Source organism: Palaemon carinicauda, chromosome 41 (assembly GCF_036898095.1).
Source record: "Palaemon carinicauda isolate YSFRI2023 chromosome 41, ASM3689809v2, whole genome shotgun sequence".
Lineage (NCBI taxonomy): Eukaryota > Metazoa > Arthropoda > Malacostraca > Decapoda > Palaemonidae > Palaemon > Palaemon carinicauda.
Window position 1 is genome coordinate 53,009,472 of NC_090765.1, and position 23,901 is coordinate 53,033,372.

At 39.7% G+C, this 23,901-nt stretch overlaps 1 protein-coding gene across 1 annotated transcript in view; it reads right to left on the bottom strand.

The window, feature by feature from the left end:
- Positions 1–400: 400 nt before the first annotated feature.
- Positions 401–23,901, bottom strand: part of LOC137632653 (solute carrier family 35 member E1 homolog) — a 31,985-nt gene continuing 8,484 nt past the window's right edge. Inside the window, exons 2-6 of the mRNA XM_068364722.1 lie at positions 19,482–19,552; positions 14,941–15,078; positions 11,124–11,249; positions 10,549–10,794; positions 401–3,722 (exon numbers count right to left, since the gene is read on the bottom strand). Of these exons, the coding sequence (XP_068220823.1) occupies positions 3,369–3,722; positions 10,549–10,794; positions 11,124–11,249; positions 14,941–15,078; positions 19,482–19,552 (935 nt within the window). The 3' untranslated portion in view covers positions 401–3,368. The remainder of the gene's footprint in view (positions 3,723–10,548; positions 10,795–11,123; positions 11,250–14,940; positions 15,079–19,481; positions 19,553–23,901) is intronic.

Genomic DNA, 23,901 nt, shown 5'->3' on the forward strand with positions numbered 1-23,901 from the left:
ATTGCAATGAAAATTCTGTTTATATTGGAACAGATTTAATAATTATTTGCATTGCAGGATCTATACAAGTAAAGTTTCAAATAACTTAAAAGACCTAAAATCAATAAAGAAGAGTGATTTGCTGCTAAACAAAAGTGCGGAATGTGTCTTAACCTGTTATATGATGTATTTTTTTTTGTGTGTCCCAGTTTATACATCTGCTTAGTTTTTAATCATGGGCAACCCCATTTAAATTTTCTTTACCTTTTGTGGAATTTCTTTTCATTATATATAATCACACAGTTCACAACTTACATGTAAAACAGAAATTAATATTATAAAATTATGAAAATGTCCATTAGGAGAAAAAGGTCTATGTGATTTCCTTGAACTGATGTAAATTAACTAAAATTTTGTACCAAATATCCATCATCATGCACCAAAGAGAGGTTTCAGGGATTCTTACACGGAAATGTATCATCAAATAAAAAATAAGATTGTATTATTACTTACAATATAATCACAGATGAAAATCTATAGAATTTAAAGCTTAATAAAAGAATTCTATAAAATATAAACTTAAATAAAAATAAATAACAGCTTAACGCACTGCTTTCAGCAGCTACATGGTGGGCTATCATGGTTGTCTCAGTGTACATGTGTATGAATGAATCAGTTTACTATCACTAAAATCTTTTAATAAACAATTTCTGTTAAGACTACACAGTACATTATAAAATCGATACCAAGACTTACAAAAATGGTAATGGTTTATTCAAGTATATAGGAAATTGACAACAGATCTTTATTCGAATTATTCAAAATATGAAACGTAGAGAGTAGAGGTCCCCTTTTTTGTTTTGTTTCTTGTTGATGTCAGCTACCCCCCAAAATTGGGGGAAGTGCCTTTGGTATATGTATGTATGAAAATATTGTAGATGTTTAGAATATGACTAAAGAAAGACTAAAATCTCACCAACTAAGAGACAAAATAACTAACACAAATACAATGGAATCATTTTACCCTTTTACCCCCAAAAGGACATACTGGTACGTTTCACAAAACTCATCCCTTTACCCCCATGGACGTACTGGTACGTCCTTGCAAAAAACTGCTATTTACACTTTTTTTTTGCATATTTTTGATAACGTTTTGAGAAACTTCAGGCATTTTCCCAAAGAATGAGACCAACCTGACCTCTCTATGACAAAAATTAAGGCTGTTAGAGCAATTCAAAAAATATATATAGAAAAATGTGCTTGAAAAAAAAATCCCTAGGGGTTAAGGGTTGGAAAGTTCCAAATAGCCCGGGGGTAAAAGGGTTAAATACTGTATGTTAAACAGTACCATAAGCAGACTATGCACTTTTGAAGTAGGGCTTTGAAATATGTTAAGAAAAGTTGCCATGATTCTAAGATAGGGCTTCTTTGCATATACTACCTGTACTAGAAAGCAACCTTAAAAGACATATCATTATTCAGATTTTCTGACTACAGACTTTCCATGAATCTATCTTCATTAAACTATTAAGTAAACTTTGTATCCATGGAAACATGAACAATGTAAAGATCCTCGCAAAGGCTGTACCTTTTTAAAACCAAACTAATTTTAAAGATAATTTTACTAATACACCGACTAAAATTATCAAAACCGTAGCTTTCAAGCAGAATGAATATCTATTAGTCATTTCTTGATACTTCTAAAACCTGTCACAACTCCACCATACAGCTGCTAAACCATTACCATGACAAAATACCATGATTTGAAAACTTCTCACCTGTACACTGTTACATAAAAATAACTAAAAATGGCAAACATCCTGTAAAAATAGCAAAGCTATAATACAACACAGCATGAGGTAAAATTCATATTCGTAACCACCTCTCATCATCAAACTGACCTGGATAAACTGCACTTATTAAAATGATTCGAGGGAAGAAAAAAAGTTGTGTAAAAAAGTAACTTGCATATTCCTTCATCAGTTTAAAGCTTTTGAAACCCACTTTCCCTCCTTTAAGTGGCAAAAGAGATTCAGTGAGTTGTATCAAGGCAAAAAGGATAAAATGTAAAGCCAAAATTCCGAAAACGTGCATTCTACGAAAATGTTACCTGAATTTGTTCATATCTAAACGTGAAAAGGTCCAACTTCAGAATAATATTATGATTTCAGAATTGAATTGAGCCTCCAACACTAACACTGGCTTTAAAAGAGCTTCCAAGAACAAATTAAAACCTTAATCAGATGTATTTCAACTGTGATCCTTCGAACGAACAATTCCAGTAAGTAAATTTCAGTAAAATTGATAAAAAGCCAATAAACGTATATGCCCCCTTCACAGGACACAGTGTTATTTGTCTACATTATGAGGCTTGGTTCCAATGGCTGTGTTTGTACCTTTATCGTAAAAAGATATTGTGAATATATTGCTTAAACAATCCTCCCTCTGTAATGTATTCCTTGCCTAGAGATTCTATATTTCATAAAAGTGGATGTTACCATCAAAAGTTTCTTAAATCTTTCTCTTAAATAAATATACAGGACAGTATCCCTGAAAAATAAAAGGAATAAATACCTAAAACTATCAGTATCGTTAATTGTTCTTAATGAAGTAAATATCTTATATTGTTGAAATAGACCACATGTATCACAGTGGGCCTATTTCAAATGATGATAAATTCTATCTAAAACAGCTCTCAGCTATGATCAGGTGGTCTTACCCCCCAAAAATATGCTTTTTTGTATTTGGACAAAATCATAAACAAACTTCAAATTCAGATAAAGAACTGTACACGTTATAAAACGTCAGGTGTTTTGGAGCACCTCCTACTAGTGATTATACAGATAAATGTATTTTTCCGGAGACAAAGGCAACATATGTTAAAAGCATAAATGTAATTCGGAAGTTCTAAAAGCAGAAAAAAAGAAAGTACAAGAGGCTATAAACTGAAATAAGGAGGCAACAAAAAAGTAGGTCTCGTCTCGGGAAAACCAAACAGAACCACGATGGCTGAACGATCTGAGAAATAAGTCACCGAAACTGTATTTTTCACTTCGTGTGTCACTTACTGGCCTTGAAATTTTAGGCAACGGTCACCTATGGAGATCAAACCAGTCAAGCAAGCAATTAAAAGGTAACTGGAAACTTTTCTCGTTTAAATCCCTAAGATCACATATTACTGCTTGCCTAACTATACGGAGGCTTGATTATACATGACAGGTCTTGAAAACTTCCAGTGTAACAGACTCGTCTAGGTCTTAATGCAAATTCTATACTACCTACAAACCACCGACCCGAAATTTCTAAACCTCTATCATGTATACTAATATCACTATTTATTATAAATTGGTATAAAAATAGACCATTTTTCCTAAAAACAGTTTAAAATTTCATATAGAATCTATTCTTCCATAAGATCTAGTTGTATGTCCGTTACTAGTAATACCATTAGCATTGGAAGAAAGAACACCGTTTTGTGTACTGTAAGGACTATTTTGTGAAATACCATTGGCACCTTCGTGTATCCTAGGATATGGACCAACTCTGGATGAAGTGATGTGATTGAAGGCATATGCTGGATGAAAGGGAGGAACCTGGAGTGGACTAATCTCATACTGTGAGTCGTACATGGGAATCACGGTGCCTTTAGGATCAGAAGAATAGCTAGAAGATCTGGTGCTCATCACCTGACTTAACGGTGCTATTACTGCCCTCTTCTTGGACGCATTGGCATCATATTTGGCCTGCGGACGAGATTTCATTTATTTATTATCAAAAGAGGGGATTAGCCACCCTAGTGAGTTAAACAACTCTTACAGAGCTGGCTCATTACATCAGGTTAATGTTAAATAAATTAATAAAATATGACAAACTTATAAGTTTGTATTTTTCTTAACATACAAACCCGAATTCTTTACTATAAGAGATATTCTAGCGCAAGCTCGAAAATACGACAGAAAAACCTTAACAAGGTCGTTAACGACCAGGCCAGTAATTATCCACCCGTTAGAGGTGGGGGCTGCCGGCCGGTAGCTACTGAATATCTTCAATCGGATTCTAGCTAGGACTATCTTAGGGGGCGGTGACGGAGGGAAGATTTGAGTAAAGAATTCGGGTTTATATGTTAGGAAAAATACATACTCTGTTATAGGTTTGCCATTTGTTCCTACACTAAAAAATACAAACCCTCATTCTTTACTATAGGAGACTGAGTCTTGAAGTCAGGGTGGACGAAGGGTTCCCTGTTCTTAAGGAAGATAAGTCCTCAGACTAGACTCTACTGATGAACAAATCTCCAATTAACTTTCATTGTAGATCCCCAAAATCTTAGCACGACTGAAGGTTTGTAATTACGTGGAAACAAAAGTTTCAGGATGAAGAGGGCCGGGAACAATGACTAGGACCCTTTCATACATAGGATTCCCCTGACCTTGAAAAGGGGAACCCTCGTGACTACGTGTATAACTTAAACCCTGTGAGAGGATTCAGATGAGTTTCATACCTTATTTGCATTGGTGAGTCCAGCTGAAACTGGTCACAGACTAGGATACCCAGATGGGAGGAAGAAGAAAGGAGCAGAAGATGGATGTATGTCCTTCTAAAACCTAGTGTAACGCAGAATCCTCGACCAATGGCTACTGTCCCCTGAAAGGACACAAAGGTAGTTACAGCACCTGTTGCCCAGCCACAATAGGCCCTATAGAAAAGATGTTTAGAGACCTATGTGTCACATCTGTTAAATAGTGAGGGGTGAATGTAGATTGGCGCTTCCAGACTCCAGCTCTTAAGACTTGGGAGACTGAAAAATTCTTCTTAAACGTCAGAGAGGCAGCCACTCCCCTAACTTGATGGGCTTTAGGTTGAGCTGCCTCTGGGTCTCCATGAATGGCTCTCGCAATAACTTTCTTGAGCCAGAAAGAAGAGATGATGGAGGCGTGGTCTGAAAGGTCTGGTGCGCTTCAGGTATTTCCTTAGCGCCCTGACTGGGCACAGTAGCAATTGGTCAGTATCCTGTTTTACCTTATTGAGGCTGGAAAATTGAAATTATCTAAACCTCTCATTGGTTGATGAAGGATTCGAGTTTTGGCCACAAAGCCTGGCACAAAGTTGAGTAAGACTTCCCCCCATCCTCTAGAATGGGTGACTTCGTAGGATAGACCATGAAGTTCACCAACCCTTTTTGCCGAGGCCAGAGCTAATAGGAAGATGGTCATAAGGGTTAGGAAGCAGTCAGAGGCCCTATTTAAGGGCTCATAGGGAGGTCCCTCCGAGAAACGTAAGACCAGGGACACGTCCCAAGGCAGTGGTCTAATCTCCACTGGGGGGCAAGATCTCTCAAAACCTCGAATCAACAAGGTGATATCTTCTGAGATGGAAAGATCAACTCCTCTCAGTCTACATATGAGGCTTAAGGCTGAACGATAGCCCTTAATTGCTGAGACCGACAGGAGTTTTTCCTCCCTGAGGTACACCAGGAAGTCTGCCACTAACGGAAGAGAGGGATTGAGTGGAGACACGTCTCACCCTCTACACCAAGCTGCAAACACTCTCCATTTTGCTTGGTAGAGGTTTGTGGAGGATTGGCGCAGGTGCCTGGACATGTGTTCAACCACCTTCCCTGAAAAGCCTCTGCTTCTGAGGAGAGACTGGACAGCCTCCAGACGTGAAGCTTCAGGAAGTGGATTCTCTCGTGGGGGATACCACTGTGTGGTTGCATCAACAGACGGGGTTCTGGAGGTAGAAACCTTGGCACTTGAACCAGCAGGGAAAGGAGGTCTGCGTACCACTCTCTGCTTGGCTACGCCGGAGCTATTAGCGTTAGTTTGCAGTTCCGAGAGGTCCTGAGTTTGTTGATCACCCTTCTGAGCAGACAAAAAGGTGGAAAGGCATATGCGTCCAGGTTGTCCCAGGAGTGTTGAAGGGCGTCCTGGATCGCTGCCTGATGGTCTGGAACTGGGGATCCGTAGCAGGGAAGTTTCGCATTCAGAGAGGTGGCGAACAGGTCTATTGTGGGAAAACCCCACAAAGCTATTACTGTCTTCGCTACTCGAGGATCCAAAGACCATTCTCCACTCAGCACTTGGTGATGCTTGCTCAGTTGATCTGCCACGATGTTTCTCCTGCCCGGAATAAACCTGGCTGTGAGAGCAATGCTGTGACTTTCTGCCCACTGGCAAATCTGGACTGCTAGCAGACAGAGGTCTCTTGCCAAAGTACCCCCTTGCTTGTTGATGTATGAGACTGCTGTGGAGTTGTCGCTCATCAGAACCACCTCTCGTCCTTGTAGATCTTCTACAAAGAATTTTAGGCCTTTCCAAGTTGCTAATAATTCCAGATGATTTATGTGGAGAGACTTCTCTACCGGAGACCAAACTCCTGATGCTAATTTCGGGCCTAGATGGGAACCCCATCCCCGTAGCGACACGTCCGAAAAGAGTTTTAACTTCGGACTGGGGCTTTGGAGGGAAATGCCATTTTTGGGTATTCTCTCTGGTTGACCACCAATGAAGATCTTGTAACACCAGATTTGGAACCTCCACTGCCAAGAATGGGGAATCTGTGTTTTGAGACCAATGAGTCTTCAGATGCCACTGGAGACTTCTCATTCTCGACCGTCCGCCTGGAACTAGTTTTTCCAGGGAGGAAAGATGGCCCAGAATACACTGTCACGACTTGGTTGAAGGCGGAAGTGGAGACAGGAGATGGGCGATGGACTGCTCCAGTCTCCGAAGCCTGTCTTCTGACGGAAACACTCTCCCTGCCTGGGTGTTGATGGACATACCCAGATAGTTTAAGACATGGGTCGGAGTCAAGCAAGACTTCTCTACGTTTACAAGGATCTCCAGGTCCTTGCAAAGGCTCAGAAGTCTTCTCAGGTGATCCAGAGCTAGTTCCCTGGACGAAGCTAGGAGTAGCCAATCGTCAAGGTATCTTAGCAGACGAATTCCGCGCTTGTGAGCCCACGAAGATACGGGTTCGAAAATCTTCGTAAAGACCTGTGGGGCGGTTGAGAGGCTGATGCACAGGACCTTGAACTCGATGATTCAACCCTGAACCAGAAAGCGCAGGAATTTCCGAGATGTGCGATGGATCGGCACATGGAAATATGCATCTTTTAAGTCCACAGATGCCATAAAATTTCCTGGACGCACCGCTTGGGTCACGGAGGCAGCTGTCTCCATTTTGATTGGAGTTTGCTTTACAAACTGGTTCAAGGTCAAAAGATTGATTACTGGTCTCCAACCTCCCGAGGCTTTCTCTACCAGAAAGAGGCGACTGAAAAACCCCGGGGAAGCGTTGGAGACCTCTTGAATGGCGTCTTTTAGAAGTATGCTCTGGATCTCTGGAGCTAGGCCTTGCCGTTTCCCGGGATCCCGAGGGATCTGGGAGGACGAGATCAGGGGAGGAGTTAGAGGAGGAGGAGAGTCGATGAAAGGGATGCTGTACCCCCAACGAAGCACCTTGATGGTCCATTGCATGGCCCCCATAGCCTTCCACCTCCTCCAACTCCCCTGCAGGCACCCCCCTACGCACTGTGAGGGGGGAGCCGTGACCCTATTTCTGTCTAGGGTTCCTCCCTCTGCCTTTAGCCTTAGGAAGAGCAGACTTTCCTCTGCCCATAGGTTTGGCTATAAAAGAGGGGTGGCTGAAGGTCTTGGCTGGCAGTGGAGTTGCGAATGTTGCTTTGGGTGGTGGAGTTGGCTGCTGTTGCATCGGGCAAAAGGAAGCAGCCTTTTGCATCGCAGTGTCCTGCGTCTCTTTCCTCCAAGTATTCAGGGCAGAGGAGACCGCCTGCTTAGAAAAGAGGAGAGGTTGCAGAAGACCCGAGTTCCTCAAATCAGACTTTTCAGTCTTACCGATGCTCCTATGAAGTCTGGAGACTACTGATTCCCTACTTTTGAGAATCCAATTGCCCCACATCGTTGCAGCAGTAGCAGTTAGGAAGTCCATTGTTTTGGCCCCGGCTGCCAGGACTTACTGCAGGGACTGCATAGAGTTTTGGTTTGAAAGGTCTTCATGACTGTACCTGATCACGTGTCAAACCAGGATAATGCCTCCAGAAGGGACATTGACGCTGCTTCCATTGCCGAGGCTTCTGTGGCGGTGAAAGAGACTAGGGGAGAAGAGTCTCTCTCTGCAGACCAGCCAGGTGTGAGCCTTGCTGTGAGGGGATCCAGTGTCAGAGGAGAAGGGTTGGCGTCTCTGACCTTGTAAAAACGCCTTTGCCTCGAAAAAGGAAAATGCAGAAGTTTATGGGATCCTTGAGACTTCAAGGAACCCGTTTCCCCCGAGACAGCCTGCGAGACCTTCCTCAGATGGCCTGCAGTGTGAATAGACCAGGGAAGTTCGATTCTGGTCGTAGGGTTTGGTGGAGGATGACATAGTCTGTCTAAGTCTGGAGTGTCGGTATGTCGAGGTGACAGATGTAAATCTCCGAGGCCTGAGATATTACACATTGTTCTTAGAGCCCTCAGATAGGCAGACTCTAAATCTTTTGATGGTTGTTCTTCCGGGGAATCTTCCGGTCGCGCTAATTCCTCGCAAGGGGGCCCGATAGAAGCCCGAGTGTCTGAGGGTAACGGCGAAGTAGCATACTCCATTGCCGATATTCCCAGAGAAGGCTGGGCGCTAGCCAACGGCGCCGTGCGCGCCTGATCTTGCCTGGAAGTTGATGGTTCAGACTAAGTCGACAGAATTAACGGTACTGTCTCAATAAGAGGTTGCATTGATCGGTGGTCTGATCTTTCTCCTCGGTTCTCAGCCGAAGAGAAGAAGGGTTGAACCCCTGCGTTTTCTTCTGAAGTTCTCATGAAGCTCATATTCCGAAACTCGTTAGAAAGAACAGGAACGGGAGCTGTTAAGTCTGACCCGCGAGGGCGAGGTGAATGACCCCGTGTGGGTATGTCCGGAGTTTTGCGTGATCGGGAGGTTGAAGGACGGGAGCGCTCTCTCTCTGTTGATATAAAGCGACGGCGAGAAGTGTTCTTTCTCCCCTCTCTAGAGCGCTCTGAGCTCCTCCCGATAAAATGTGAAGGGGAGGAATCGCGCTCAGAGTGCTCTCTTTCCTTAGATTTAACATCGCCCCAACGGGAGGACTTATTGCGCTTACGAGAAATCTCTCGTGACGAAGAGCGCGAATGTACCGTAGAGCTCTTCTTCTTATAGCGCCTAGATGATTCCTCGCGAGAGGAAGACGATCGCAAAGCAGAACGATGATGCGAGGATGTACTCTTATGTTTATGACGAGAGCGCTTATCGCTTCTCGGCGAGACATTTCGTGAAGAGACAGAAGGCGAGGAAGAGCTAGAACGATGACGTCTCTTCCTATGTCGCCTCTCTCTCCGACAAGAACGTCTGGGCGAAGAAGAGCGAGCTCTCCTTTTCCTCTTCTCTCTCTCTCTCTCTCTCTCCTATCCTCTGAGTATGACGAAGACGATGAGGAGGAGGAGGAGAAGGGGAAGGTATCACGACGATTGCGCTTGCGACGTTGATTCGTAGAAACGTAAGCACGGAGCGAAGTAGGTTCCGCGGGAGCCGAAGTTCTTACATCTGCTGACACTTCAGCGGCCGCCGATTGCGCTGACAGGATGTCGGCGAGGTCCGGAACTCCCAAAGGTTCCAAAACAGAAGGAACCTGAGGTAAAACTGTGCCCGCGAGGAACTGGTTCCACACTTCCACCGAAGGAGAACCAGGAAGTCCAAGGGCAGGCCATACCACTCGTATGTTATCTGGAATAGAAGCGGTAATAGAATTATTTCCGATGATGGAAGAAACTGTCCCACTGGGAAGGGCAACTTGATCTGCCTGACCCGGGGGAAAGGGAGTTAAGTCAATGGTGCCGCTCTTCCTTGACTTCCCCCCCCGGAGGAAGGAGTCAAGGAAGAGATCGAGAGGCCGAAAAGGCCCGAGACTCCTTACCTTTCGACGGCGAACCTGGAGGTAACGAATCTTTCTTGTATTTCTTCTTCTTCCTCTTCATGAACTTATCCCACTGCGATGGCGACCATTCTCTACATACTTGGCAGGGGGAGCCTTCAGAACACCTATGACCTCTACACGAAGGGCATTGGGAATGAGGATCCACCTCCGGCGGTGACATGAATGTGCCACAAGATTTCGGGGGAATCCCGGGACACTTCCTCATATTAGAGGACATCACATCTAATAAGAAAGAAAAAGAAAAAGTTAATAAAAAAACACACTAAAGAAAGGCTAGTCTGCCAGTCAAACAAAAGCAGGAGCAGCGGTGTTACCACTGCGATGGCTAGAATTCGATTGAAGGTATTAAGTAGCTACAGGCCGGCAGCCCCCCCCCCCCCCAACCCTTAACGGGTGGATAACTACCGGCCCGGTCGTTAACCACCTTGTTAAGGTTTTTCTGCCGTATTTTCCAGCTTGCGCTAGAATATCTCAAATAGTAAAGAATGAGGGTTTGTATTTAGTGTAGGAACAAAGAAGACATTTCAGCATTAACATCATTATGAAATTAAACATTAAACCGAAATAAAGATATTATTCAAATATTTCATAAACAAAATCTATAAACTGCAAAGCAAAGTACCACTTACTTTGTTATACCCAAGGACCCCAATCACTGCTAAAAACATTCCCACGATGTTCGCTAACGTAATCGGATTACGCAACAACAAGAGTGATATGGAAATGATGCAGATTCTCTTCGTTGCATTTGCAACTGCATACGTGAGTGGAGTGACGTAATTGAGAATTGTAAAGGCTATGAAGTTCTGCAGCCAGTTTAGAAACCCATCCAAGAGGAGAAGTGAGACTGTGTCAGTTGGCGCTCTTCTAACAAACTGAAAAAAAAAAAAAAAAAAGGTATTTTATACTCTTAAGTGTAGACTTGACATACGAGTTAATTCCCCAACCTAGAAATTACGTAAATGAAAAGGTTTATATAACAAAATATGAATAACCAACATCTCTACATTTACAAAAAATATATGGAAAGTCACAACCGAAGAAAGAAAATATTCCAATAGACTGACATAGAAGTGACAAATATACAGTACAATATATATATCTCATAAATTACTCAAGAGCAAAGGTCTTTTACATCGAATTGCCGACATATGATGTTTATGAAAGAATCTTGCTAAAAACAACCTGATAGAAATATGCTTACCACAGATTCATCCTTGAAAATATTATAACCTTCGGTAAATACCCAAACAGGTGTAAACATAATGAGGGCAACAAATCCGAGAAGATGAAGAAGACGCAAATGATGAAGTCCCGTATCGTTTAAAGCCTGAAAAAAAAAAATATCAAATACAGTACTCTGTTAAAGAAAACTACCAATTACTGTACTCTGTTAACCCTTTTACCCCCAGGCTATTTGGAAATTTCCAACCCTTAACCCCCAGGGGGTTATTTTTTCCCAGCACATTTTGCACTATATATTCTTTAAATTGCTCTAACAGCCTTAATTTTTGTCATAGAGAGGTCAGGTTGGTCTCATTCTCTTGGAAAATGCCTGTATTTTCTCAAAAAATTATCAAAAATATGGAAAAAAAACATTTTTATAGCATTTTTTTGCAAAGACGTACCAGTACGTCCATGGGGGTAAAGGGATGGCTTTTGTGAAACGTACCAGTACGTCCATGGGGGTAAAGGGATGGCTTTTGTGAAACGTACCAGTACGTCCTTTGGGGGTAAAGGGATGGCTTTTGTGAAACGTACCAGTACGTCCATGGGGGTAAAGGGATGGCTTTTGTGAAACGTACCAGTACGTCCATGGGGGTAAAGGGATGGCTTTTGTGAAACGTACCAGTACGTCCTTTGGGGGTAAAAGGGTTATAAGAATGCAACAAAAAATTAGCTTAAATCTGGCATTACTTGAGATACTTTTATAACATTCTTTTTTTTAGAAATATTTCACTCTTACATAACAAACTAATCAGTTCATATTAGCCAATCTTCACACTCAGACACATCCCAAAAAGAAAAATCTTTCACACGGTAAGGTATGCATCCACCTCGGTCAGCACATCCCATGGTGGCATATATTCCTACTTGAATTGCCAGCAAATGGCACAAAGTAGTGTAAGGATGGGAGGTGGAGGACTTCCAGTAAACAGATGGTGTGATTTCATAGAATTTTTTTCAGGAATTATTCTTTTTATTTCATCAAAAACTCATCAGATTACATCAGCCTGAGTAGCTACTTTAATGGGATTTTATTGTAAGGAAAGTAAAGTATCTCAGTTGAACTTCAACACTGAACATAAGAAACTAATATTACCTTTTTCAATTATAAAATAAACCGTATTGCAATGACTATATAGCAGAGAGATTCTTTGTTATCCCAGCTGGACAATATCATAATTAAAAGCAGGTGGAATAGGTTAATGGTAACATACTTAAGGATGTAACAATAGATAACACACAGTCCATTTATGGAAAACTAACCATATAAAACCAAGATCTCCACTACAAGTTGAAGGGAGAAAAGTTTCACTAAAGAGTCATAGTTGCACTTACAATACAGTATACAGTATAGTAATGTTCTCGGTAAAAGCATAATGATGGTAACACTTTTCAGTCAGGGACTTTAAACTCTTAAAGACTTATCCCAAATAATCAAGTACAGGTATTTGAGTTACGGCAGATGCATACCTTCATAGATAGATTAAACCAAAATTGAACGTCAGTGTGGTGCTTGTGAAACAATTTTGTTTTTTGAACTACAGAATACGCATCCTCCACTACCTAAAAACTGAGATTTCACACAACACAACATCTATAGCTGATAGTAGTTATCTTAAGTAAGGTAGCTCAACATCTAAACCCAGATAAGTGTATGGAATAGGCAAGAAAGAGACTATAATGTTGCCCTTCACCTCAAAAGTCATATCACATTGCCTAACAGCTAAGAGAGCTGCCTAAAATACTAAAAGGTTGATGCCAAGGTTCCATCCCAGTTTCATTCATCGACATAATTCTACAAAGGAACATACTACGTGCTTTTATTGATGCATCAAAGATTATAAATAGCTACTTTCCCCTTGGTAAGGGTAGAAGAGACTCTTTAGCTATGGTAAGCAGCTCTTCTAGGAAAAGGACACTCCAAAATCAAACCATTGTTCTCTAGTCTTGGGTAGTGCCATAGCCTGTGTACCATGATCTTCCACAGTCATGGGTTAGAGTTCTCTTGCTTGAGGGTACACTCAGGCACACTATTCTATCTAATTTCTCTTCCTCTTGTTTTGTTAAAGTTTTTACAGTTTATATAGGAATCATTTATTTCAATGTTGTTACTGTCCTTAAAATATTTAAATTTTCCTTGTTTCCTTTCCTCACTGGGCTATTTCCCTGTTGGGGCCCCTGGGCTTATAGCATTCTGCTTTTCAAACTAGGGTTGTAGCTTAGTTATTAATAATAATAATAATTTGTCAAAAAACATGATAAATTCTTCAATCAACAGAAGCTCCAGGTATAGCCACCTTTACCATAGCTAAAGGGCATAATAAGAGATTTGAACATGAGGAATCCTGGACCTAAGCAGCATGACCAACTCCAGTCTAATTGCCACTAGAAGAATCACCATCTGGAGTTGCTGTGTGCTACCATTTTCCCCAGGGATAAGGAGAGAGATTCGGGTAAGGTTCATCGCTGAATATGACCTCATTGAAAGTTTGAAGTTGATCTTGTTTCAGTTGCCGAAGTGGATTTGGTATGGATATGGCTTAAGTAGTGCGAGATTTGATACTGCTATCGGCAACGGCTAATCAGGTAGTTTATCTATCTAGAACCAGACAAGAATACTAACCGAGAACGTGCTCTGCAAGGCAACATGAAAAATATCTGAAGTATATATTTTTCAGGAACCAAGAGAATAAGCCTAACCTCCACAGAAAAGGAACAACTGTAAAAATGCTATCCTTATCCATTAATTAAAGCTGCTGATACCCGGTGCTACAGTTGATGAAAGCTACATCAAATAGCTTTGGGACTGGCCATATAAACTAAATAGTATTCCATCAGCTAAACAGACAGTACTGTATTGAACTTCACCCTTATTCTACATTTATTGACATTGATGTTAGCATCCATGAAAATATGTATAATGAGTGTTCTTAAATTGAGGTACAGTTTATATAGTCAGTGAAAATAAAGAAACCCAGTTTATAATTGTTGATGAAAAATTAATAAACCTAACAAAATTTGACAGACACAAAGGGATGTCAACCTTTGCAAAAGGAGCTGAATTGCATCATACATCATTACATCTCTTGCTTGAGGGTACACTATGGCACACTATTCTATCTTATTTCTCTTTCTCTTGTTTTTTGGAAGCTTTTATAGTTTATAGATGAAAGAATTATTTTAATGTCACTATTCTTAAAACATTTTATTTTATTTGTTCATTTCTTCTCTTTTAGTTTATTTTCTTTTCTTACTGGGGTAACTTTCCCTGTTGGAGCCCTTGGGCTTATAGCATCCTGCTTTTCCAACTAGGGTTGTAGCTTAGCAAGTAATAATGTTTTAACCCTTTTACCCCCAAAGGACGTACAGGTACGTTTTACAAAATCCATCCCTTTACCCCCATGGACGTACCGGTACGTCCTTGCAAAAAACTGCTATTTACATTTTTTTTTGCATATTTTTGATAATTCTTTTGAGAAACTTCAGGCATTTTCCAAGAAAATGAGACCAACCTGACCTCTCTATGACGAAAATTAAGGCTGTTAGAGCAATTTAAAAAATATATACTGCAAACTGTGCTTGAAAAAAAAATAACCCCTGGGGGTTAAGGGTAGAAAATTTCCAAATAGCCTGGGGGTAATAGGGTTAATAGTAACTAATGTACTGTACTCCATTACATTTACTTAAATAATATGGTCTGAATTTGAGATGTCACAAAAATATACATATTGTAAATACTTATTAAATAGTTTAAAAAAAATAAACAACTCAGAAGTATTTTTCTATAGTCTTACCTTTTTTGAGAAAATATGTTGCAGTGAAAATCCACAGGTAGCCACCAGTGCAGCTATGAGCCCAATAAGGTTGAAAGAAAGCTCACTTATGGTAGCAATAGCAACTCCCAAGATGATAGGGACTAGTGAAAAATATACCTGAAATTATCCACAAAGGTTTAAACTAGTGTATAATTATTTTGTACACTAGACTTTCCAAGTTATTCTTTACTACTACAGGGAAAAGCATGAAAGTTTAAATGAAATACTGAATGAACAAGTAAAAATATCAAATGCTAACAGTACTGTACACAGAATCATCTGACCTTGTTCAAAAGTCATCAACAAGATCCATTTATTTCAGAAACTATAGAAACAAACAAAAACACAATGTTTAAACTAAAATATTACTTCCATACTTACCTCTGCATAGAACAAGTTAAGTGAAGTACTAACTTAATGATGCTCTTGATAGAATTAAAGAAAATTCCCCCTTTAAACTATCAGCAAAAACCTTCCCCAACTGTTGGAAATAAACAGATAGCCATGGCAACGGTCGAGGGCTGGTGTGGGGAAAAAAAGACAAACAACTCTTCAATTTCAAATGAACTCAATAACAAGGGATCTGTTAAAGCCTTTAATGTCTGAGCTATTAGACAGGATAGAGCCTTTGATGTCTGAGCTATCAGACATGGTAGAGCCTTTGATGTCTGAGCTATTAGACAGGTACAATCCAGTGTGCCAAAGTACAGAAGCCAACGAAGATCTACATCCTTTAATGTCTGAAAATGAGGTGTTCCCAAAAAATCTTAGGAAGTCATATTGTTTAGAGAGATGTTGGAAGGGACATTTTTCTATAATTACACATCTTGATGTAGACTGTTCACCGACATTAATATTGACTTGTGAATCATCTCTCTGATGCAATAATAGATAGCCTAGTGGACCTCAAAACACATTTTCTTTTCAAGCCATACGGTGGAGTCTCTCTCCAAGTGGTCAGACGAATCACAACTGTGTTTTAATGTTGACAATGAAAGTAGGCTTATCCAAGCAATTCTTTCCTTAGTAGTAACAATCAGGCAAGGCTTGACAGGAGATACTAAACACTGCTCTGTGGGGCCAGAATAGGGTGATGAGTCATCTTGGCATTGATAGAAACTGAACTTTTTCACAACTTTTCTTAACAAGACAAACAAAGATTGGCCAATCTTCTAGCATGGCATAAACTACCCATGTTAGAGTGTCTGGGACTGGAGAGCAGATAACTTCCACAGTCCAGTCAAGAGAAATAGCAAACATGCAGAGATTGGGTTTTCCCAAAAGCCTCCATGTTTGCTGGAATTACTAGGGATATTAAGACTACTCCGTGGGCTTCAATTTGTCTTCTCTGCCTAACTGGTTTGTTAGAAAATGAATTTTCCAAAAGATAAACTGTGGCACAGAGTAAAGTTCCATGCCTCTGTCCACCAAAGGAGGTCTTTTTCAAGGAGGAAAAGTTTTGGACTTTGCCTCTTTGCTTGCAAACATATGACAGAACTATCATATTGTCAGCATTGAGAGCTAAAGCTTGAAGTATTGTTTCTTCTGCACTCCATAGGACCACAACATGGATTATCAAGGGGGTTGCATCCAACCCCAATTCCAATGTGCCAGAATAAAGTGAGATATCTTGGATCTTCGTCTCACAGCTGATGTTGGCTAGAAAGCAATCCTTGTGGCACTACCATAGCTCTATATAGGGAGAGGAGGGTATGACTGACAGACTTGGGGGACGATACTATGGCCTAGCATTCTTTCAAATAAGACCGAAGTGGTCTCAATCTGAGATGAGTATCAGGCATGGATTTCTAAAGGGAAACCATGGTGACCAGAAAGCTCCGCCACTTGCTACAAGGTAGAGCTTACAGAGTCCCGAAGTCTTTCAGAAATATTAGGAAGGATTTGACTCTTTTCCAAAGGAGAAGCCTAAATAAAAAATTGCCCTTCAGGATAAGTTCAAATTTCTTCATATTTAAGAATCACAGTATCTATAATTAAATCCTTGGCCCTCCAGATTCATGACAGAGAACTTGCAAGGGCAACAAAGTCGTTTAGGTATATTATTATTATTACTAGCTAAGCTATAACCCAGGTTGGAAAAGCAGCATGCTATAAGCCCAAGGGTTCCAACAGGAAAAATAGCCCAGTGAAGAAAATTAATAAGGAAACAGACAGAATAGTGTGCCTAAGTGTACCCTTAAGCAAGAGAACTCTAACCCAAGACATGAGAAGACCATGGTACAGAGGCTATGGCACTACCCAAGACCAGGCAACAAAAATGTCATTTTGGAGTGTCCTTCTCCTAGAAGAGCTGCTTACTATAGAACTTGTGTAACTATGAGATGAAGCCTCTTTCCAGCTGGGGTCATAACTCATTGGAAGACCTGCACAGGGTGCAGAATTGATAGGTCTTCTCTATAATGATAAATTTTTTAGCTACCTTGAATACAGATGAATGAAGACGTGGGTACATGCATTCAAAGGATTGAGGAAGGACATCCATTTGCTCTTTTTGATGGAAGAATTGCAATTTTTCTTGATAGTTTAGCATCCTTGAAAGTGTTTTTCTATACAGGATTCTTCACCTCATCTTGAAGAGCAATGAACATGATTGGTTGTTGTTGTTGTAGGCAGGGAGGGGTATTGGTGAATCTGGTAAGGTTGAAACCCTTACTAGAGGAAGGCATTAGCCTTACCCAAGAACCTTGAGAACCCGGAATTCTGCTTCCAACATATTTAAGGGAATTTCAAAAGAAGGAAGAATGTAGGAAGGAACCACAGGAACAAAAGCATAGTCTACAGGATTAAACTGAACATAGACATCTGGAATAACCAATCTGTCCAAAAGGGCAAGAAGTGGGGCCCAGGCAACTCTGATTGATTAGGGCAAATGATATACAGTAGAACAAATTTTCACCACCTTTTCAGCAGACAGAGGAGGAATATCGGTGGAAGCAGAGGTAGAAACAGAGGGATACCCACAAGGAGAAGTAAACTCAAAAGAAATACCGTTGTAAGAGGAGGAGCATACACAAGAGGAGGCGCAGGGATCTTTACAAGTGTAGATTAATATTACTGTACTATTATTATTAAAAGGAAGGATATTCTTCAGCCCAATGATTCAAACTCGACTCTTACAGAGCTGGCTTTGCAAGTGTAGAGGCAGAGAAATACACTTGCTCAAGAGGGACAAAAACAGAACCAAAAGAAGAGGCATTTACAAAGTTGAAGGTGTTAACCAAGAGAGAATGCACTAACTGAGAACAGACAAAGAACACTCAGGAAGGAATCCAAAGTGAGCTCCTTGTGACTCGATTGATTTCACAGACCTACCAGAATCTCTTTTTAAAGAAAAATATGTTCTATAAGGCCTAACAAATCCGAAGACATATATTACTCAAGAAGAGTAACCATATATGTAATAGTTAGTTATTACATGTTTAAAACACATGACGTAATATGTCATTGTGGAAGAAGCCGCTAGCGTGAGATTTGTTGTAGTCAGATAAAATCATAACAGGATGTATTTTGCATCCCTCAGCAATGTAACATTTTTCTGAAGCATAAACACAAATGCATACTGTGTGAAAGATTGTGTCGTCACCGGATGCAGGTGTCTTCCTAGACGAATGTTTACATATTGTGTTTAAATGCTGAGACAACTAAACATACGATATCTGTGATATCGATATTTTAGGCAGTTCTTATCTATACTTCACCTGAATTGGTCATCCGACCAAACCAGCTATACTCCTGTGATGGAGATGTTTAACACTGTTGTTTTTAGAGAATAAACCATTTTAAAGTTACAATGCTGGACTTTAATTCAAGACTCAACATCTCAAACAACACATACTCAATGTGTGTTAATAACAGTAGCACACTAATATATATTCTTCTTTTAACAAAACATATCAAGAGCACATCGGAGACCACATCAAGCGCACGTATTGCAGAAATTGATACAAAAACATAAGAAAGGCAAACTTGACCTCTAAAGGTTACACACTGAGTGCATAGTTAAAGTAAATTCCAGAAAGATGAGTGTTACACTAACACACACACTACTGTATCTCCCTTTAAAAGTATCAAAAGAGATCATACCTTAAGAATACTAAGTACTGTACAGTTAGACTTGTTAAAGAATAATTATAACACTCTAAAAGCCACTGTAATAAGGTACTGTATGTAACTGGATAAACTATGAACCATTATTATATACATTAGAATGCCTGTTTATTATAACATGATAAGTAAAGTGAGTACTGTATATTGTATACAAATGCTAATGAATTCTCACTGTGAGTAGGAGGAACAAAGCTGCAGGCATCAAAATCCAGGTAATAATCTCACATTCTACTTTTCTTAACAAAAAGATCCCATTTAAATTATACAGCATAGGATTATTGGGGAAGTTTCATTGGAATAATACTATGGCACAATGCAAGATAAAAATTCAGTACAGAACTCAATATAGAACAGCACAACAAAACACAAAAGTAACTGAAGGAAAATCTCACCTTAGTGGTTTGCTTTTCACCAAAAAGGACCCTCGCAAGTAGAACTGTGAAGAAGGGCATTGTTGCTTTAACTGAAAAGATATAAAACTTTTAAAATACAGCAATTAAGAGTCAAGGGATACAAATTAAATACAACTGAAAAATAATTAGTTTAGTATACATGCATCAATACCCAATTAACCCTTTTACCCCCAAAGGACGTACTGGTACGTTTCACAAAACTCATCCCTTTACCCCCATGGACGTACCGGTACGTCCTTGCAGTAAAATGCTATTTTTTTTGCATATTTTTGATAATTTTTTTAGAAACTTCAGGCATTTTCCAAGAGAATGAGACCAACCTGACCTCTCTATGATGAAAATTAAAGCTGTTAAAGCAATTTAAAAAAAAATATACTGCAAAATGTTCTTGAAAAAAAATAACCCTTGGGGGTTAAGGGTTGGAAATTTCCAAATAGCCTGGGAGTAAAAGGGTTAAATGTGACTTTATACATAGGCAAGTCATGGGTCAGTTTGGAGTGGGCAACTAGACACGTATCAGTTAAAAAGACAATCCAGCTTTCCTGAGGGGTGCTAATGTGGTGTAAGAACTACCCAGTCTCCCTTTGTATATTCCGTATGTAAGCTTTGATCTGTTATCTGTGCTTCGGGTTAACATACTTTTCCTCTTTTTCCGAATCTTTTTCCAAAATATTGTCAAGCTCTTCCCCTCTCTTTTTAAAATCTTTAACTTTGTAACACAGTATCTTAGTCATGTCTATAGCATCACCGGTACTCACTTGTCTCTTTGCCCTGATTATCTTTACATCTTGCTAACACCAAAACAAATTGAAGGCCCAAATGATATAATTATGTAAGTTATATCCATCAATATTTCCCTTACGCTCAGCTTCTGAAGAAATGATGGTACGTTTCATTATTCCAATTATTTCAACATTAATTCATTTTTTTTTTCTTGACATATTGCGAATCTGCGTAAATGCAAGTTATTACCAAGAAACAAGGAAAAGTAATCAAGCATTTGGTTCCAGAATTAATGACAGTCATGCATGGTTTAATTGTTTTAAGGTTCGAGCCAACCTCTTTAATTTAAAAATAACTGGCAAGGCAGCAAGCACTGATGAGGTTAGCTGCCTCAGATTTCCTTGAAATACTTAGGAAAATTATAGAAGACTAATTTTCAACGGAGTGGATATCTAATATCGATGAAACAGACTTAATATATATTAGAAGTGGAAGCTATACAGAATATATACTATTTTCCCCATTGGGGACCCAGGGCTTAAAACATCCTGCTATTCCAACTAGGGTTGTAGCTTAGCAAGTAATAATGATATTAATAATATATATCTGGAAGAAAAGTCAATAGTTGGCTCTAAAGCAGCAAAAGATATGAAGTTATGGCTGCCAACATGAATGAAGTGTGAAAGAAAGTATGCTCACAGTTGTTCTTGTCTACAACTTCTGTGATTTCAAAAAAGGGAAGAGAGTCAAGAAGCTGGCACTAATTCTTGAAGAAAATCACTTGTTGAACTCATTGACGTACAGTACATCAAAAGGAGCTTACTAATGAAGACCTTATAGAACTGAATCCTCAAAGAAAGGAAGACGAGCGAGAAGAAGAAGTGGGCGAGGAACTTATGTCATTACACCCAGATGCAATTCATAGAAGAACACATATAAGTGTAATGTATTATATTAGAATTAAAAATATAGTTTTATATAGCCTACTTAGAATTTTATTAACATGAAAGACATCATATTGACATATATAGAACAAAAATTAAATTCCAAATACACTGTACATATGCACAAGAATTAGAAACTGATATCATGCATACAACAGGTGATGTGCATGATTGCTCATCTGTACATGTTAATAGCAATAACATGCATGATGTGTTGTGCATATAACATTACACAGACATGACTACTGTGCATATAAAGCTTTAGCTACATGAGGAATCATGAACATAACCAGTTATGTGAACATGATAAATTAGGTTGAGGGTGTCTGGTCTTAGTTCCAGTATCATCCGAAGAGATGCGTACTAGAACGTCGGCAGGGAAAACCCAACCGCAGCCGTAACCAGCTCATACTCACGGTCCGAGGCAGGGATTGATCTGCCACCATACGAATAAAAGGCGAACTCGTTACCACTGCTGGCTAATACAGTTTGTAATAGATACAACTATGTTGTTTGTATAGCTGCAGCCCTCAAGCAAAATGCAGAACACAGTTGTCATAGAACACAGAATTAAAACTTTGGTTTTTTATGCTGCTAAGTTAATGGTCTGTAACTCTATGCTCAAACCTACAGCTTTTTAAATTGATTTGGATGTGCATGATTGGTTTGCTTATTCCCTCATGAAATTGGTTGCCCCGGATTATTCTCATGTGCTTCAAACAATTTTTATAACCGTTTATTGGAAATTGCTAGTTTTGGACTTCAGGAAAATGAACTCTAACTCAAAAACTTATCAATTTTTAGTATACAGTTGGAAACACATAAAGATATCATTTTACTTCATTGTAGTACAATACTATTTATAAGAAAGGAAATAGCATAACCTAACAGATCTCTTCCAACACCGTATTTTGAACACTATAAACTATCTTTAGATACTCAACAACCTAGATACATATACTTAATAAAATTAAAAATTCCCAAATACCAGTGATATAAAACATTAATTTCCAAGTTTGTAAACCATTAGAACTGGTTGCTATTATTATTATTATTACTATCCAAGCTACAACCCTAGTTGGAAAAGCAAGATGCTACAAGCCCAGGGGCTCCAACAGGGAAAAATAGCCCAGTGAGGAAGGGAAATAAGGAAATAAATAAATGAAGAGCAAATTACCAATAAATCATTCTAAAAAAAGTAACAACGTCAAAACAGATATGTCATAATATATATAAACTATTAACAACGTTAAAAACAAATATGTCACATATAAACTATAACAAGACTCATGTCCGCCTGGTCATCAAAAAAGCATTTGCTCCAACTTTGAACTTTTGAAGTTCTACTGATTCAACTCTCCGATTAGGCTAGTCAAAAATGCTTCCAGCATCCTATGACTTTTGGGCCACTCGCCTACCCTCACTTCTAAAAAGGTGCCAGCTCAAAAATTTTGATTTCTGTTGCTTGGTTGGGGAGAAACTCAGTGCTGCATTCATGCCAAATATATAGCCATTTCTCTTTTGATGAAAATATGTTATTTTTATTAGTAAAATAAATTTTTGAATATACTTACCCGATAATCATGTAGCTGTCAACTCCGTTGCCCGACAGAATTCTATGGAGGGATACGCCAGCTATCACAATACTAGAAGGGGGTGTACTTACCAGCGCCACCTGTGGCCAGGTACTCAAGTACTTCTTGTTGACACCTCCTCAATTATTCCTCGGTCCACTGGTTCTCTATGGGGAGGAAGGGAGGGTCGATTAAATCATGATTATCGGGTAAGTATATTCAAAAATTTATTTTACTAATAAAAATAACATTTTTCAATATTAAACTTACCCGATAATCATGTAGCTGATTCACACCCAGGGGGGTGGGTGAAAACCAGTGTACAAGATTAAAGGATAGCTAAGTATCCCGTATTTCATATAATCAGTTATCCACAATAACAATGAAATAATAAGTACCTGGTAAGGAAGTCGACTTGAACCGTTACTCTGCCTTTAATAAGATCGTCTTCCTTACTGAGCGCAGCGTTCCTCTTGGGAGGCTGAATCAACTCAAAGGTGCTAAAGTATACAGGGCTGCAACCCATACTAAAGGACCTCATCACAACCTTTAACCTCGGCGCTTCTCAAGAAAGAATTGACCACCCGCCAAATCAACAAGGATGTGGAAGGCTTCTTAGCCGACCGTACAACCCATAAAAAGTATTCAAGAGAAAGGTTAAAAGGTTATGGGATTATGGGAATGTAGTGGCTGAGCCCTCGCCTACTACTGCATTCGTTGCTACGAATGGTCCCAGGGTGTAGCAGTACTCGTAAAGAGACTGGACATCTTTGAGATAGAATGATGCGAACACTGACTTGCTTCTCCAATAGGTTGCATCCATAACACTCTGCAGAGAATGGCTCTGTTTGAAGGCCACTGAAGTAGCCACAGCTCCCACTTCATGTGTCCTTACCTTCAGCAAAGCAAGGTCTTCTTCCTTCAGATGAGAATGTGTTTCTCTAATCAGAAGCCTGAATAGTAAGAAACTGAGTTCTTAGAACTTGGAAAAGAAGGTTTCTTGATAGCACACTATAAGGCTTCTGATTGTCCTTGTAAAGGTTAAGACCTTTTTAGATAGTACCTAAGAGCTCTAACTGGGCAAAGTACTCTCTTCAGATCATTCCCCACCAAGTTGGACAGGCTTGGGATCTCGAACGACTTAGGCCAAGGACGTGA